The sequence below is a fragment of the Molossus molossus genome, unplaced genomic scaffold (genome assembly GCF_014108415.1).
Source record: "Molossus molossus isolate mMolMol1 unplaced genomic scaffold, mMolMol1.p scaffold_m16_p_17, whole genome shotgun sequence".
Classification (NCBI taxonomy): Eukaryota; Metazoa; Chordata; class Mammalia; order Chiroptera; family Molossidae; genus Molossus; species Molossus molossus.
Genome location: NW_023425352.1, coordinates 33,642,190 through 33,661,254, shown reverse-complemented (window position 1 = coordinate 33,661,254; position 19,065 = coordinate 33,642,190). Strand labels below are relative to the sequence as shown.

The window sequence follows — 19,065 nt, the reverse complement described above, 5'->3', positions numbered from 1 at the left end:
TGAACTTAGTGAGAACCTCAGTGAACTTAGGGAGGGCCTCAAGAGCATAAAAAAGGACCAGTTAGAAATCATGGATACACAGTTAGAATTAAAGGAGGCATTAACTGAAATAAAGAATAATTTACACAGCTTCAATAATAGAGTATGCAAATCCAAGGAGCAAACCATCGATTTGGAATATAAGAAAGCAAAAAAATCCCCAATCAGAAGAGCAAAAAGAAAAAAGAATCCAAAAAAATGAGGATAGTGTAAGGAGCCTCTGGGACAACTTCAAGCGTGCCAACATTCGCATCTTGGGGGTGCCCGAAGGAGAAGAGAGAGAACAAGAAATCGAAAATCTGTTTGAAACAATAATGGCAGAAAACTTTCCTAACTTGGTGAAGGAAACAGACATACAAGTCCAGGAAGCACAGAGAGTCCCAAACAAGATGAACCCCAAGAGGCACACACCAAGACACATCATCATCAAAATGCAAAAGGTTCAAGACAAAGAGAGAATATTAAAAGCAGCAAGAGAAAGGCAGCTAGTTACCTACAAGGGAGTTCCCATTAGGCTGTCAGCTGATTTCTCAAAAGAAACTTTGCAGGCCAGAAGGGAGTGGCAAGAAATATTCAGAGTGATGAAAACCAAGAACGTACAACCAAAATTACTCTATCCTGCAAAGCTGTCATTTAGAATTGATGGACATATAAAGCTTTCCCAGACAAGAAAAAGTTAAAGGAGTTCATCACTACCAAACCGTTATTATATGAAATGATGAAGGGTCTTTTTGAAGAAAAAGATAAAATGTATGAACAAACAAAATGGCAATGAATACATATCTATCAACAATGGAATCTACAAACAAAATGAACAGGAAGAACAGAAACATTCTCATAGATACAAAGAACATTTTGTTGGTTGCCATTTGGGAAGGGGTTGGGGGAATGGGTGAAAAAGGTAAAGGGATTAAGAAGCACAAATTCATTGCTAGACTGACAAACCTCAAAGGGAAAGGGGTTGGAGGGGTGGGAAGAAATAAACCAAAGAACTTATATGCATAACCAATGGACACAGACAATAGTGTGGTAAAAGGTGGGAGGGGGCAGGAGTGGGGAGGAGGGGGTCAATGGGGGAAAAATGTGGAACATCTGTAATACATTTTACATCCAAAAATAAAGATTTGAAGAAAAAAAAAATTACAGGTTACTGAAATTTTGATCAAAGGAATGTTGAAAGACTACTGGTTGGACTTTGCATATTAGTTTGACCCTTCCTAAATTATTGTTCTAAAGACATGTTCAGTTAAAAGTTCATTTTTTAACCATTCCATTAAATCTAATCTTATGCTAAATGAGTGGCCAGACCAGAGGGTCAGATTTAGGTCTGCAGGGTTCTAGGCTGGCTGTACTGTGAGTCAGGCACAATGCTAAGTGTTCTACATGAGTTTTGACAAATGGTTATACTGCCTCTGAGAACTATCAGCAACTGAGAACTCACTTCTCAAAGAATCCCACTTGAATCCAATGATCAGGATCTTACAAATCTTTACTATATAGAATTAAAATCTTTTCACATGTCACCTCTAAATATTGCTGCTAGCATGCAGTAGTTTCTTAATAAATATTTAGTAAATTATTTTTTTATGGCACACTAAAAATAAATTGATTTAAAACTGTCTTCTACATAGCATTCCTTCAAATATTTGAGGACTAATATCCCTTCTCCCTTGAAGCTTTTCACCAGCTTAGTATATAAAGATTCTCAAACTTGTAGTTGCTGATTATAACACAGAAGGACGTTTTGTTGTCTGGGTATAATGCCAAATAGTCTGTCCATGCTAAGAAATAAGTGATAGTTGCCATCAGCAGATAAAAATTGTAGAGTGCTGTCAAAATGGTCAGTTGGAAAAAATAAACTTATAAATTGCCATTTAAATCTAAATGTAAAACTTGAAAGGAACACTAGTTCAGTTCTACTGAGTTTGAGTGTATGTGAAATTCCTAGTTACTGTCTGAGAGAAAATGCTGACTAGTTGCCCCAAGGACATCATGTTGACAAGCAAGGCTGCTAAGATTTAAGTTGTACAACACAGTTGAGGCAGGAACCTACTACAATTTTCTGAGGGATTAGATCTAATAGGCTCATCAGTTAGGCTACTTTAAATGTAAAACATTTTATTCATTTTATAGCAAGCATATTTTGTCACTGGCCGCTTGGCCACTTGTATTGTTTTACAACTACCAAAAGCCTAACAATTTTGGTGTTTTATTTTTACTTTTTTTTCAAATCCTCACCTGAGGATATTTTTTCATTTATAATGTGAGAGACACATTGATGGGTTGCCTCCCACAGGGCCAGGGACTGAACCACAACCAAGGTATGTGCCCTTGACTGGAATCGAACGCGTGACTCGTAGGTCTGTGATCTTACTCTACCTGCTGAACCACACCAACCACAGCTATCTTTACTTTTTAAATAATACAAGTTTATTTTCATAAATGGTGCAATATCTTCTGTATGTACTAAATACATTGTATTCAGTTCCTTGCTTTTACGGTTCATCTGGGATAACTTTTCATATACGCACAAACAGACCTACCTCACTGTTTTCTTTCAACAATATGTGTGGCATTCTATAGTATGGCTGCAAAATAATTTATAAAAGTATATTCTCTACTGAGAGGCATTTAGGTTCTTCCCAGTCTTTCCTATTATAAATAGTGCTGTAATAACATCACAGTACATACATTTTAGCTGTATTTGTAATTATATTTGAAGTTCAATTCCTAATTGTGGAATGGAAGAGATATGCGTTTTAAATTTCATATGTATTACCATGTCCCTCTTGAAGGAACTTGTAGTAAATTATATTCCCATGAACAACATTTAAGTGTCTGTTTTATCCAACTTTGTCATTACTATAATTTATGAACATTTTTTTTCTTTTTCTTTTTTTTTTGTATGTGCTCCTAGCCACTAGGACATAGAGAAAACCGAACCTGGGACTCTCCAGTCCACAGGCCGATGCTCCAACCACTGAGCCAAACCCACCAGGGCCTAATTTATGAACTTTTATTTGAGAGGTGGAAAGTGTTATCATATTATACTTTTTATTTATATTTCATTGATGATAGATCAAATTGAGAATATTTGTAAGTGTTTTTTAAGTCAAGATTTTAGGACACTTATATTTATCTAGGAAAAGCTTTTTCATGTACTATACCAATTTCTATTGCTGTTGCTCTTTTACCAATTTATAAAAACTAATTCGATATTAAAGAAATTGATATTTTGTCATAAAAGCTGCAGATATTTTATGGAGGTTGAGATATTATTTTTGACTTTTTAAAGTAGCTTTAGAAGCCTGCCAACTTTGATAAAGCAATTATGTAAAAATGGGTTATTTAAACAATAGCACTATGTTAGTCTACTTGAAATGATCATTAATTTATCTAAGATGTAGGTTTCTATATCTTACCTATAAACTATGAGTGGGTTGAATTGGAAAATTGCGAGAATCATTTCAAATCATGATACTGATTTTCCTTTTTGTTACTAAATGCTTGTGGAAAATAAATATATTTTACTACCCAATACATTGTCAATTTATATTTGTAAAAGCCTAGTTATTTTAATTAGGTAATATTACAGCAATAATTTAAAAGAGCAAAAAATTGGCATTTTTAATGCTGATTCTCACTCACAGCTGTAGACTTTATTCCCTACTGCAATTCTAAGCAGTCAGAATGTCCATACATGGACACATATGCAGGGCAGGGCAGTGGATGAAATTGGTGGTGGAAGCCTGTGGAAGTTCTCTTCCTACTGCCGGTTTTTTCAAAGCACTGATCTCACCTGTTGAATTTTAGATGGAAGAAAATGTCAGAGAGATAAAGCTTCTCAATGTTCTTATCATTATGTATAGGTCATGTTTCCAAGGAGATGAAGATCAGTATTCAGGGTGTATTTTATAGAAATAGTTCTAAGGGAAAGGGAAAAGGAAAAGAAAAAAAACAGGACTAGGCAGAGGTAAAAACTGGACTGGGATGCAGAAGCAGAAAAGCATCAGCCAACTCTGTGCATGATGGCTCTTCTGGAGTGAGGCATGGCGGCTGGGCCTTTTCACCCACCTATTTGACCAGTGATTAAATGCAGGCTACCCCAGGAAGGGAGCATAGCCTTGAGTTTCCATTGAAAAAGAGGAAAATCAGAGAGGACTTGCCATCTACCCCACAGCTAGGACTGAATACATGCTTTGGACTTGAAGGGGGATCCAGGCAATGCAGCCCAGCAGCAGCAACACGGGGTGAACCATCAACTCAAATATTTTCTGTGAAAAAGGGACATTTTCTAGATTAGTAAGATTTACTCCTTTAATTTCCAAACAGTGCACAAAATTAACCATTTTGGATGGAAATCTGCATGAACTTATGACACACTCCCCTGCGTTTTTATAGCACATTTGGAACAGAGTTGAACCTTTTCTCACTTATCTAGAGTTATGAAAGTATTGCACTGAGATGTAATACAAAAACTTCTTTAGGATTTATTGAGCTGAGTAAAACTGTTCATCCTGACACCAAATAACTTAAACTTAGCATGCCTTCGAGTTATTTGCATTTTGAACATACCCATTTTCCTTTCTCACTTGTGGATAATTTGTCATTGCTTTCACTATACTCACACGTTTCTATCAGTTTTTCTGCCTTTGAATTTATATCTTCCCAACTAGTGTGTGGTGGGAAGTTAGATAAGTATGGTGTGCTGGTGATAATCAGAAGAGTTAGGCAGCCAAATAAAGAATTCCTTAATAAACATAGTGCTCCTGGAAAAACAATTATTCCTCAAGTAGAGTCAGACTGTTTCTTAGATGGGGGAGATTGTAGTATAAATCTGGAAGGTTATGTTTGAGGCCATTTTCGAATATCATCTATGTCCCTTACTAACAGTGAGGCAAGATTTTTCTATGTAGTTGGTATGAAATATAACTTGAAAATTATTTGATGACATCTCAATCTACTGATTTGCTACTGCTCGTTAAGCCAACAGATTACAAATAGGGATGAGTATGTTTACTGTGTATAGATATTTAAATATCTTGGCTATTTATTTTTCAAGAAGTTACTATGTGCCAAATATCCTGGTAAACATGATTCTTACATGATTCACCCTGTTTAGTCCCTTTACCACCCAGTGAAGCACTTATTATTATCCCCATATTTCAGCTGAGGAAACCAAGGCTCTGAGTTTATGTGACTTGTCCAAGGTCACAAGATTAATAAACCACAGAGCCAGTATTTAAAGCCTATTTATCAGATTTCAAACTTATGCTTTTAACCTTTCTGCTTATATGGTCTACTCAGTTTAAAAGTTAATTATCTCAAATGATGAGATGAGTTTAAATACATCAAATCTTACATATAGTATGCGTAACCCTTTTTTGCAACCATATGAATATCCTGAAGTTGGCCTTTATTTCTAAAGTCAGACAAAAGAGTTAATAATAACTTTTAAAAATTTCTAATCTCATGTCCCCATAGAGAATCTAAGGAAATATAACACATTTTTAAAAATACTGAAATCTGATTACCTTGAACAAGCAGAGATGGTCAATTTATTAGGTTTTTTTTCAGATGGCAATTCTATTAAACCTAAAACAATGTCACAGTTGTAACACATGCGCATTCACACACACACACATACACACACACAATTTCATCCATTTCTTGTTCTGTTACCGGTTTTATTGCCTTTTCTACTTATCTCAATCTGGCTAAAAGAATCAAAGCCTTTTATGCATTAGGTCCCATTACTACCTTGAAGTACTTCAAAAGCCCATTAAGAATATTTATATGCCTCTATTCCTTTTGAAGGTATGTGGGTCTTTTTAACTGAATGTAAGATATCAAGTTGTTCATGGATTTCAAAGTGATGGAAAGAAACAAAAACACCTAGGGAATAATCATGTTTGCATTCAGGATGCCAATAGACACATTTACTGTATTATTTCTTGAATGGAATTGACCATGTTAAAATCCTCACTATAGCTGGTGAGATCCCTATATATTTCCTGGTTCTTGATTACTGTGTGTGCGTTAGCAATGCTCTCATAGATATTTCATTTACCAAGCACCCCACACAGCTCTGTCCACACTGTGATTCCACCCCTGGAGTGGGGAAGGGGAAATAAAGCAAAGTAAAGCTAAACAAAAGAGTCCAAGGAGAACTGAAATGAACTGAGCCAAGAAGACTAGGAAGAAGAATAGGATAGAAAGGGAAAGGACGGGAAAGGAGAAAGAGAAAATTAATGGTTGAATGACCATGGACTTTGAGAACCATCTTCAAATACTCTTGGCTTTCTAAACCTTTCCCTAAGAGCTCCTTTCTCTTTAAATAGGGATTTCATCAGGCAATAACCTAGATTTTAACAAACCATAAATGCTAAGTAGGCATGCATGACAGAGAATTAATAACCTTTATGTTTCCAAAGCTTAATCACCTACTTCTCCTACCCACCAAAACCAACTCGTGCACAGTTTTCTTTAAGAAGGAAGTTTGGCCTCAAGCTGCTTGGTACAATGTAATGGTGCCATTTCCTTGTCTGATTTTGTAGTATTCATTCCTTTTCACTCTTAATTAACATGTGTCTACAGCCTAGGAAACTTTTCTTAGGGTCAATGCATTTATTCAGAAATGTATGCTTTTGTGATGACCCTGGCTACACTGATGCAGAACTAATTTATTTCCTACTGGTACTCAGATTTTCTCATAGGTGATGTAGAAAGTGGTAAAAAAACAAAAACAAAAGAAAACAAAAGCACACACACACAAAACAAGAAACACAAAATAGAAAACTACGTTACACCTCACTTGAGAGGCGGGGCCCTTGGGTCAGGATTCTAGTTACAATCAGTTCTAATTATCCCAAGACCCTGACTATTTATCAGCCTTATGTTTTCTAATGTATAAAATGGGGTTGATAAAAGGTCTGTTTTCCTCCAGAAGAGTTAGGTCCAGTCCTTTCAATTATAATACTACCTACCCTCTTTGTCTTTCTGAAGACTTGGCTGAAAACATGACTCGGAATCACCATTTCCCTTTCTGAATTTTCCATGATTTATTGTTGACATCACACATCTTAACATTTAAGTGCGACATTCTGCCATGATGTGTTATGATTTTATTTTGTAGCTCTAATACCTCAGCTAGACTGTAATTCCTCTGTCTTATTCTTCTTCTCAATGTCTTATACTTCTCTTCTGCCATGGCATCGTTCTCAATGCAGCAATAAATGCCCAATATTAAAATATGCCCTGCCCATTCCAAAACTTTATTATGGGAATTATCTGAAAATGTTTGAGATTCTTTTTTGTATCCTCTCTGGAAGACATTTTTGCCTTTATCTTTAGATAGAGTGGGAGGGAGAGGGGGAGGAAAAGAGAGAGAGAAACATCAATGTGAGAGAGACACATCAGTTGGTTACCTCCTTTACGTGCCCTGACCGGGGCCTGGGATCTATCCTGCAACCCAGGCATGTCCCTTCACTGGAAAGCAAACCCCGGACCCTTTGGTTCGTTGGCTAACACTCTAACCTCTGAGCAACACTAGTCAGGGCAAGCTCTTCTCTTGGAGTGGCTACAAATTAAGTGAGTTAGCCTGTGCTGTGGTCCTTTGCAAGCTCTAAAGTGATGTACAACTGTGTTGCTCATATCCTTCCAGTAAACGTGCCCTTGAACACTCAAACTGGGTCAGAAGAACTTACATCTTAGCTGTTTTGAGAAGCTGAATGAAGATCTAAGTCTGAGTGTACATGTATGTGCTTTCTTTCTAGAGTCGCATGGATGTGTATCTGTCACATAATCCAGAGAAGACTTCTGTTCAAAACATGCTCCACTGGAGCCAGGTACATTTCACAAACGCTGTTAAAATTATTTTATAAACATGAATCTAAAGCACATTGTTAACATGTTCTGTCAAATGCCCCTGGTGGGGAATTTTTCTGGCATGTGACTACCAGCTGAAAATAACTATCATTTCATGTGAACGAAAATCTTGTGAAACAGGTGCTCTGGGTAGCAAAGAAAGGAATGATTTTCATGAAAGCAAAGCTGCCTTTAAACTCGCATTAGTACCTTGTCCGGGATGATGAATAGGTTTCATTTTGGGAATGAAAAAATATGTTTTAGCCCTGGCCGGTTTGGCTCAGCGGTTAGAGCGTCGGCCTGCAGTACAGAGAGACCCGGGTTCGGTTCCCGCTAAGGGCATGTACCTCGGTTGCAGTTTATCCCCGGCCCTGGTTGGTCGTGCGGGTGGCAACCACTCGATGTGTCCCTTCACATCGATGTTTCTCTCTCTCTCTCTTCCTCTCTCTCCCTCCCGCTCTGTCTGAACAAAAAAATGCAAAAATGTCCTCGGGTGAGGATTAAAAAAAAAAAATGTTTTAAAATCATTGTTTTAATTAAAAGTTAGACTATTTGGACAAGTTTCTGTTTTATTTTTCACATAGCAAGAAGAGTTGATATTTCCCTGTGTTCTTAATTTCTCTACATTAGGCTGTTAAGTCTGACAAATTTCAAGCTTTTGACTGGGGAAACCCGGTTCAGAACATGAGGCACTATCATCAGGTAAGCTTGATAATGTTGAAATCTTCCATATTTTGAAAGACTAATATTTAAATGGTTAAAGATGAAATTATAATAACTGTGCATATATTTTCCAAAGCAATATTAGTGCCCAAACCTAGCCTTAAGGAAATTGCAGAGTATTATTGCCTTGCGATTCCTTCATTGTGTCAAACATCAGCTGAGTCTCATCCATGATCTCCTTGGTAACCCATTCATTGTTTAATAACATGCTATTTCGCCTCCACGTGTTCAAATGTCTTTGGATGTTCTTGTTGCAATTGATTTCTAGTTTCATGCCATTGTGATCTGAGAAGATGCTTGATATGATTTCAATCTTCTTGAACTTGTAGAGACTTAGTTTGTGTCCTAACATGTGGTTTATCTTTGAGAATGTCTCATGTGCATTTGATAAAAAAGGTGAATTCTCTTGTTTTGCGGTGTAATTCTCTGTAGATATCTATTAAATCCATTTGGTCTAGTGCTTCACTTGGAGTCTTCATTTCCTTGCTAATTTTTTATCTATAGGATCTATACAGTGATGTTAGCGGGGTATTGAAGACCCCTGCTATGACTGTACTGCTGTCGACTTCTCCTTTGAAGTCCTTCAGAAGATTTTTAATATATTTTGGTGCTCCTATATTGGGTGCATATATGTTTATCAAGGTTATATCTTCCTGTTGGATAGATCCTTTCAATATTATGTAGTGGCCTTCTTTGCCTCTAGTTATAGCCTTCACTTTGAAATCTATTTTACCAGATATGAGTATTGGTACCCCAGATTTTGTTTCCTTTCCATTTGCTTGGAAGATTTTTTTCCATCCCTTCACTTTCAACCTACGTGAATCTTTTGTTGTGAGGTATATCTCTTGTAAACAACATATAGATGAGTCATGCTTTCTTAGCCAATCAGCTACTCTGTGTCTTTTTATCAGAGCTTTTAATCCATGTACATTTAAAGTGATTTTTTTTTTTTTTTTTTTTTATCCTCACCCGAGGACATTTTTCCATTTTTTGTAGAGATAGAGTGGGAGGGAGAGAGAGGAAAGGAGAGAGAAAGAGAAACATCGACGTGAAGGGACACATCGAGTGGCTGCCACCCGCACGACCAACCAGGGCCGGGGACAAACTGCAACCGAAGTACGTGCCCTTAGCGGGAACCGAACCCGGGTCTCTCTGGACCGCAAGCCGACGCTCTAACCGCTGAGCCAAACTGGCCAGGGCTAAAGTGATTTTTGATATGTACTTATTTATTGCCATTTTTGTTTAGTGTAGTTATATTTTTCTTCCTATTTCTTCTACTAATTACAGCAGTCCTTTTAACATTTCTTGCCATGCTGATTTGGTGGTAATGTACTCCCTTAGCCTTTTTTTTTTTTTTTTGTCTGGGAAGCTCTTTATTTGATCTTCTATTGTGAATGAGAGCCTTGCTGGGTAGAGTAATCTCAGATCCAGATCTTTGTTTTTCATGACCTTGATTACCTCTTGCCATTCTATTCTGGCCTGTAGTGTTTCTGTTGAGAAGTCCTATGATAGCCTTATGGGGTTTCCTTTGTAGGTAACCTGTTCCTTATTTCTTGCTGCCTTTAGGATTCTCTCTTTGTCTTTAATTTTTGGCATTTTAAATACTGTGTGTCTTGGTGTGGGCCTGTTTAGGTTCTTCTTACTTGGGGTTCTCTGTGCTTCTTGAACTTGAATGCATTTTTCCTTCACCAAATTAGGGGAGTTTTCTGTCACTATTTCTTCAAATATATTCTCTAATCCTTGCTCATTTTTTTCTTCTTTGGGGACTCAAATGATGCAAATATTATTATGTTTCCAGTTGTCCCACAGTTCCCTTAAGTTTTTTAATTGTTTTTCTTTTTGATTTACTGATTGGTTCATTTTTTTCTACCCTGTCTTCTAATTCACTGATCCGGTCCTCAGCTTCCTCTACTCTGCTGTTTAGTCCTTCCAATGTGTTCTTTATTTCTGCTATGTCATTCTTCATTTCTTCTTGGTGGTTTTTAATTTCCAATAGGTTGATTTTCCATGTTTCTATATCTTTACTCATGGTGTTGAGCTTCCTCCAGATCATGGCTCTGGATTTTAGCTCTGTTAACTTGCTTAACTGCATTTCATTTATCTCATCTTTGGTAGAGGTCTCTTGTTGTTTCATTTGGAATTTGTTTCTTTGTTTCACCAATTTGACTATTTCAGTGGGTTTTGGAGCCTGCCAAATTTTTTCCTGTGGGTGTTGGTGTTCTGCTGTTTGTGGCTCCCTCTACTGGGTTTGGATGGGCATGGGAGGACCCACATTAAACACCACTGTCAAGTCTTACTTTCCTAGGTAGAGTTGCAAGCCCAGGAATGGTTCAGTTACCCTCTAGGTTTTTGCTTGGAAGCTGTTAGTCTTGGTTACTTGAAGAGCCTTGGGTTCTCAGTTGAATGAAAAACTCCCTCTGGTGTTCAGTCTAAGGGGATTCCCCGAGGGTGGGGCATATACTGTTTGTTAATGAGCTTCAATTTGCATTTCAGTGGCCCCCAGGTCTCCAAGGGAGGGGCAACCACCTCTCCCCAGAGCCGTGGGAAGGAGTAAGATGGCCACACTCCTGTGTGACCACAACTCAGCAAAAACTCTGAGCGTCATCCAAATCCCGAGTTTCCCCTCACAGTTCCAGTCCAGTCAGCCTTCCCTCTGCCAGAGCCCAAGATAAGTGGCTGTGTCTATTTTAGCCTCTGTCCCGGCCCTCTCTGCTATGAAGTGGGCTTGCAAGTTTAACCCCGAGAACGCTGCTCACAGCTAAGACCACTGCTGTCAGTGGGCTCCCATCACCCTTCTCATGCCTCCGCAATCTTCCCAGGATGAATTCAGTGTCATTGGTTAAATGATCCTTGCAGGCTGCTTTTCTGTTGCTTTTTCCTGACACTTTATCTTTATTTTAGTTGTAATTCCAGTTTGGTCCTGGGAAACGGTCTGTGTAGCTTGCATTCACTCCACTGCCATTTTGGAAATCTTCAAAATATTCTCACCAGAGAATTTTTTCCATATATCTTCAGATGGGGGGGGGGAGAAAGGGAGAGAGAGAAACATTGATGTGAGAGGGACACATCGACTAAATGCCTCCCACATGACCCCAACCAAGGCTGGGACTAACCACAACTGAGGTACATGCTCTTGACTGAAATCTAACCCTTAACTCTTTGTCTCAAGGGCCAATATTCTACTACTGAGCCAAGTGGCCAGGGGCCTTTTTAGAATTTAATCACCCCTCACCACAGTAGACAGACCTGCCTTGTATCCCAGACCCCTGGCACACTGTTCTCTCCTTTCCAAAGTGCAATTAGCTAGTATAATAAACCAGTAATTCTAACTGTTCATAAGATAGAGCTGGACTCATTGGTTTTCAAACATGATGCTCTCCTTTATTGTCAGGCAGGGAAGTGATTCCAGCACACTTCCAGACACGAAGGAACGCTGGTGCACCTGCAGGTCAAAGCTGGACATCCTTCCCAGCAGCAGGCACCGTGTGGTGCAGGCAGACACACTGTGAACCTTGTAGTACAAAGAGCCCAAGCTTGGAGTCTGTCCTACTTGAGGTCAATGTGAGTTCACACAATAATTTCTTCATCTCTCCTCCTAGGTTCAAGGAATTATTAATAATACTTAATGGAATAATGTCTATAAATCCTTCACTCAGGGTAAATTCTCAAATTATTACTGCCTAAATATGAACAAGGGAAGTACCTACAGTTTTTTTGTGTGTGTAATTCTCTTATTTTCCTCCTCACCCTACCCCCAATTTTTCCACCCAACTGGTAGCTGAACAAAACCACTAATTTTCATCTACTTCCATGACTCAGTATTTAGAAGGGAATTACGTCTTTTAAACACAGTATCCTGTATGTAGAAAGATGCCCCCATTTTTTATATATTTGTTGTCTTTGAAGATGTTTTCAGAAGAGCATCCAATCAACATTTGTTGAAAGCAATTCCCCCACACCCCAATCATCATCCCTTCCAACCCCCCAAACAGAGATTGCTTTGAATCTATCTTTCTACTGGGCTCTAATACCAGTAATCAGAGGACTGCACTGATTACATAGGTCTTGAATAACCTAATCCCAAATCCAACCCCCTCCAAGCAAGCTGATAATAGCTCAAGATGATTTTCAACTATAATAATGCATTAAAATACTAAGAAAAATTGCATATGCTAAAATTCTTTGTGCGGAAAGTTGACTATTACCTGAAGTGAGAATAGAAAAATTGTAGTATATTGCACTGGTTTTCTCGAGAATATGATATATAAAAACACAGAATTCTCTGGGAAAATTGGCAGTGACTTTCTCTCTCTCTCTTCCTTTTGTCCTGCTTTATGAGCCTTTATAAAGGCCATGTGTGAATGGTGATTTTCTAGAAATAGGAAATGGGACTGATGATAGCTTTTCTCAGAATTTGAACCATTACTTAGTACTTAGTAGTGTCGGCCCTCGTTTATCACGGTTAATCAGTTCCAGACTCTACTGGGATAAGTGAATTTCCACGAAGTAGGATTCTTTATTTATATACAGTCGTCCCTCGCCACTGCATGCTTCGACTTTCACGGCTTCACTCTATCGTGATGTTTTCAAATACTATGCTATATTCAAAACACCTCGATAGAGTGAAGCCGGAAAGTCGAGGCGCGGAGTGGCGAGAGACGACTGTAAACTCAGGCAAGTATTTAACATCCAGCTTCTTAAATGAACTGATTGATCTGCAGACTGACCACAATGGAAAGTCAATACAAAGCCAAAATAAATGACTCAGGGCCTTTTCAGGAGATCATATTTTAGAGTGTTTAGGCAGAAACCATCTATTACAGCTGGAGTCCAGTCAAGTTGACTTCCTTCAGCTGGAGTTGAAATCTAAATTTTTAATTTGTTAGAATTGTTATCTGAAGCCTCACTATTCAAAGCATGGTCCAGGACTAGCAGCAGCAGCATCGCCTGGGAATGCAGAAGCTAGGCTCTTCCCCAGATGTACCGAATCAGAATTTTCATTTTAACAAGATCCCTAAGTGACTCACAAGCCTGTTAAATTGGAGCAGCACTGATCTAAATCATATTGCATCCAATCTGCTCTGTGGATAAAGGAGACTTTCTCTGAGCAGTCATTGTTTAGAATTGACTTATAAAACCAGGTCATGACATTTGTGACAACATCGATAAAATTTGAGGGCATTATATTTATTGAAATAAGTAAGAGAAAGATAGAGACTGTATGACCTCATATGTGGAATCAAAAACAGTGAAAGCAAACAACAATATACCTGAGTTCATAGCTAGAGAGAACATGTTGGATGCCAGAGGAGGGGTGGACAGTAGGCAAAATGGGTGAAAGTAGTAAAAAGGTTACAAACTTTCAATTATAAAATAAATAATTCCTGAGAATGTGATGAACAGCATGGTGACTACAGTTAATGATATTGTAGTGCATATGTGAAAGTTGCCAACAGAACGAATCTTAAAAATTCCCATCGTAAGAAAAAACAATTGGAACTGTGTAAAGAGGATGTTAAGCAGATTTACTGTGATTGGGGTGATCATTTCACAATATATACATATAGCAAAATATTATGTTGTACACCTAAAACTAATATAATGTTTTATGTCGATTATAGGTCAATGAAATATATTTAGGCCAGTTTATGTTGAATAAGCTACCCACGGAGTAAGTATTGAGGTTTGAAGTGCAGATAACTATGAAAACTGTGGTCCTTTCTCTCTTGTGTATTAGCCCACACCTCCCGATTGCCATTTGACAGACATAAATGTGCCAATTGCAGTGTGGGAGGGCGGCAACAACTGGGTGGCTGACCCTCATGATGTTGACCGTTTGCTTTCCAAATTCCCTAAACTCATTTATCACAAGCGCATTCCTTCTTACAATCACATGGATTTTGTCTGGGGACTGAATGCCCCTCAAGAAGTCTATAATAAAATTGTTTCTATGATAGAAAAAGATAAAAATTAGTTCTGGATTTCAAGAATCATACATTCATTTTTCCAAAACCCCCTTTTCTGTCCCATGTGATTTTCTATAATGTTTGAGATGCAACGCTTCTTTCTGTAATTTTGACTTCTGAAATATATTAGCATTCAAAAACTTCCATGGTTCATTTTGATTTTTAAATAATTTTTTTCAATTTGATTTTCTATTAAAAATGTATCTAGGTACATTTAAAAGAACACATTCCTGAGGTGGTGAAACTTCTCTTCCAATCTTCTCATTCAATTTATCTTCTAAAGTCATGATCCATGAATCACGAGTGTCTCCCAAAGACAGTCCTGGGATTGAATATTGACCCCTCTTATGAATGCTTGAGACTGAGTAAATTGCCTTCTGTGGTCTATTATTGATGAAGCTGAATATTCCCATATGCACAGTCGGAATAGCACCTGCTCTTTTTCTGGTTTAACTCCATGAAAAGACAAATGAGGTTGCACACTGAGCTGAAGTCAGCTCATTGTCACTTTCTAGGCAGAAGAAAGCAAGGGTAGGTTAGGAAGCAACAGACAGTCCTGGTTCAGGAAATTGGGAATTACAGGGTGTTCTCTCCATTTCAACAGCTATTCTGCCCCCAGATGCCAGGACTCAACCACAAAACAGGCAGCAACTAACAAAAGGGTTTTTGAAAACACTGCCACTGTCCTGGCAACCACGGGATCCAGAAACATTCCCACTGATATTTAAGTCAGAATGCACAACTTCCAGCAATTGACACACCTCCCCCCAAAATAATGGCTCCTTGAAACTTCCAAATTTCTAGTAAACACAGCCCCACCTTGGAAATTCTATTAACCCCATAAAATCGTTACCTCATATGTAATGCACTTCAGCTTTTTGGATCTCACTTATCAGGCTGTAGTAGGGATTAACAAATATAATATAAATGAGATCAAGAGCACCTTGTACCCAGCATAATATATAGAACATAATGAATATCACAAAAATCTATTAATGATTTTTATTATATTGTCATGTCTCCCAACCTTTGCTAGAAAGCCTGAAGCTTTCTTACTTATTTTCACCACCTCAGCTTTATTTTTAATGTGGAAACAAAAAATCATTTCTAAAAGGATATTATTTAGGGGCCGTTATTTCAATTATTTCAGTGAACTTCCATAGGAGCCTTTAATAAACTGACATGAGAATCTCAGTGACTGTGTCAAATATGCGTGCTGAGAAGCCAATTAAGGAGTCAGATGTTTCCTTACTCTGCCTTCTCAAGAAAAAGCCAGTCATTATCTTCTTACAGTCTCCTGTGGTTTTCCAGCTAATTGCCTTTTCTATGGTTTACATTTAGCAAACAAAGGCAGCTTTGGTTTGGGTCTTTGAACACAAGTAAATATATTTGCTTCTACGGCAGCCCTGCTAATATCTCTCATTCCTAAATTCTGAACTGGTAACGTTATCAGCTGATCTTTGAGGATTAATTTCTCTTGCTACTTCCTTCTTCCTGTATTAATTTCAACCAAATTTGAGACAAGACATGTTTCATCCATGAGTGTTTCCTGTTGTATTTGTAGACAATAAGATCTCTTTCTTTCCCTGCTGAGTTTGGCTCAGTGGGTACAGCATCCGCCTGCAGACCAAAGAGTCCTGCTTTCCCTCCCCTGGTGTCAGTCAGGGGCTTGTGGGCGGCAGCCCATCCGGCAACCAGTTGATATGTCTCTCTCACCTGGATGTCTCTCTCTCTCTCTGTCCCTCCCTCCCAGTCTATCTGAAAAAAAAAAAAAAATCAATGGTAAAATATTCTCTGCTCTGGATTAAAAAACAAAAGAAGAAGTAGATCTCTTTCTTTGTTTAACATAACAATACCATGATTACACCAAAATCTTCCTTAATATCATAAAATATCCAGTCAGTGTTTAAATTTCCAATTGTCTCATAAATGTCAATTTTTTAAAGAGTTTGTTTGAATCAGAATCTAAATAAATCCTTCACCTTTTATTGTTTGATCTGTTTCTTTAGGACTATGGATTACCTATTGCTTTTCTTTTATTTCTTTAACATTTTATTATTTTTGAATGAATGGTGTCTCTTTTCTTATACTTTCATACCATTGAGATTTTGCTGGTAATATTTTTGTAGTATCACTTAATATGTCCACTTCCCTTCATTTCCCATAAACCAGGATTCTTACCTCAACATTATTGACATTTGGGCCAGATAGTTTTTATTGTCCTGGGCATTGTAGGATATTTAGCTGCATCCCTCAACCCACTAGATTCCGGTAGTACACATGCACCCCAAATTGTAACAACCAAAAATGTGTCTAGGTATCACCTTAGAGGCAACACAATTCACCCTCCCCACTGAGAACCACTCTTATAAATTATAATCTTGATCAGATTGAGATTTATTTTTGGAAAAGCTGCTTCATGGACCATGTTGCATTTTTGTATAATGAGGGCCATAATGCCTATATGTCCCTCTTTAAAGATGTCAGTGGCCATTTCTTTTAGTACCCAGATCTGATCACTCAGTACAGGTTAGAGAATGGTGACACTCTAATTTAATTAGTTCTTCTTCATTTATAAGCTAGGATCCTTCCATAAGAGAAAAGTTTCTTCATATACTATTTGGTTATCCAAAATGCATAATTTTTATTTTTTTCTATTTACAAAATTAATATTCCTTTTTTAATTATCACAACAAATCCATGTTTCTATGCATTTTTGATGTGTTTCAGTTCAATGTAATATGATCCTTACTGATATTAAAATTATCTCCACTATTGTTGTGAGAGCATCTATAAATTGGCTCCAAGGTTCTTTTGACCAAATATGTCCTCTTGTATGTTTGCTATCCCTGCTTTGGAAGTAGTTATTTCTCTAAGAAGGCCTGGTTTTTTTTAAGGAATTTTTTTACTAGTGAGGGTGATCATTGTTTTTGAGTTGATCATTGTTATTAGGTCTTTTCAATGAAGAGAGCTAGCTAATATTTTTAAGATAAACTATATCAGAAGTTCTTATTCATTTTTCAGTTCATTTTTTAAAAATAGTTGTTTGCCCGGCAGGCGTGGCTCAGTGGTTGAGCATCGACCCATGCATTCACCAAAAGGTCATCAGTTTGATTCCCAGTCAGGGCGTATGCCCAGGTTGTGGGCCATATCCCCAATGTGGGGCATGTAGGAGGTAGCCAATTGATGTTCTCTCTCATCCATGTTTCTATCTCTTTTTCTCTCTCCCTTCCTCTCTCTCTCTCAAATTAATAAAGAAAAAAAAATAACAATTTATTGGAGACCTGCAATTGTTTTCATACATTAAAAAAAAAGAAATAACTGTTCATGACCTTCTTCACCATGACAACTGTAATATAATGTTTGAACTCTTGCAATAGCATCTTAAATTGTCTTTCTTTCTCTGGTCACTATGCTTAATATTTCAAACTAATTCCTGACATTCTGTCCATTCTTCAACATCTTAAGTTCAGATTCTTCAATGTGCCATCCCAAATTCTCATAAATGTGGAATTATTTATTTATGCTGTTTCTTTTTCAACTACTTTAATTAGTAGCCTCCTTTCTAGTCAAACTATCTCTTCATTATGTCTCAAATATTCCTCATATCTTGCACCACCATACTGTTGCTCACATTCCCCTCCAAAATTCTTCCTAATTCATTGTGGGGTTGCAAGTAGTTATGTATGTCCTGTGCATAAATCACATGAAGATCAATATATATGAAAAGAGAACTGTGCTGTAATCCAAAACTTACTGGAAATAATAACTCATTTTTTTAAAGTATGGTATTTTAAATTTAAAAGAGATATAAGCCAGTGGATCTCAACCTTCCTAATTTCATGACCCTTTAATACAGTTCTTCATGTTGTGGTGACCCCCAACCATAAAATTATTTTTGTTGGTACTTCATAACTGTAATTTTGCTACAATTATAAATCGTGATGTAAATATCTGATATGCAGGATGTATTTTCATTGTTACAAATTGAACAGAATTAAAGCATTGTGATTAATCACAAAAACAATATGTAACTATGTATTGTGAAATATTTATTTCTAATTACAAATAAATGAAATTTTATCTTGAAGCATGGTGTAGCGTGGGTAACCATCTTAATATAACAACAGTAAACTACATTGCTACATTTTGCAACAGTATGCGTAAAAATCCAACCTCAGTGCAAAGGTTGAGATTGCTTCCTTCTCAGAAGATCAGAAATTCTCGGGGCAGTCTTTGCAAGAGCACAACAAAGATCATCATCCATAACAAGTCTACTTTTATATTTAGACTTGATAACCAACAAGCTGAAAAACTATGTTTTACAAAGATACGTTGTTGGAAATGGAAGAAAAAGGCGCAACACAGTCTCAGACAGAACAGGATATAATTGCAAACACTTGATCCAGAATTTTGTAACTGCATTGTAGAGAAATCAGTTCTCGCTGCATCGTTGTTAATAAGTTCAATG

At 37.4% G+C, this 19,065-nt stretch overlaps 1 protein-coding gene across 1 annotated transcript in view; it reads left to right on the top strand.

Moving 5' to 3' along the window:
- LOC118632721 (gastric triacylglycerol lipase-like) overlaps positions 1 to 14,602 on the top strand; it is a 176,189-nt gene extending 161,587 nt beyond the window's left edge. The window contains exons 4-6 of the mRNA XM_036265940.1: positions 7,815 to 7,886; positions 8,536 to 8,607; positions 14,366 to 14,602. Coding sequence (XP_036121833.1) covers positions 7,815 to 7,886; positions 8,536 to 8,607; positions 14,366 to 14,602 — 381 coding nt within the window. The remainder of the gene's footprint in view (positions 1 to 7,814; positions 7,887 to 8,535; positions 8,608 to 14,365) is intronic.
- The last annotated feature ends 4,463 nt before the right edge of the window (positions 14,603 to 19,065 follow it).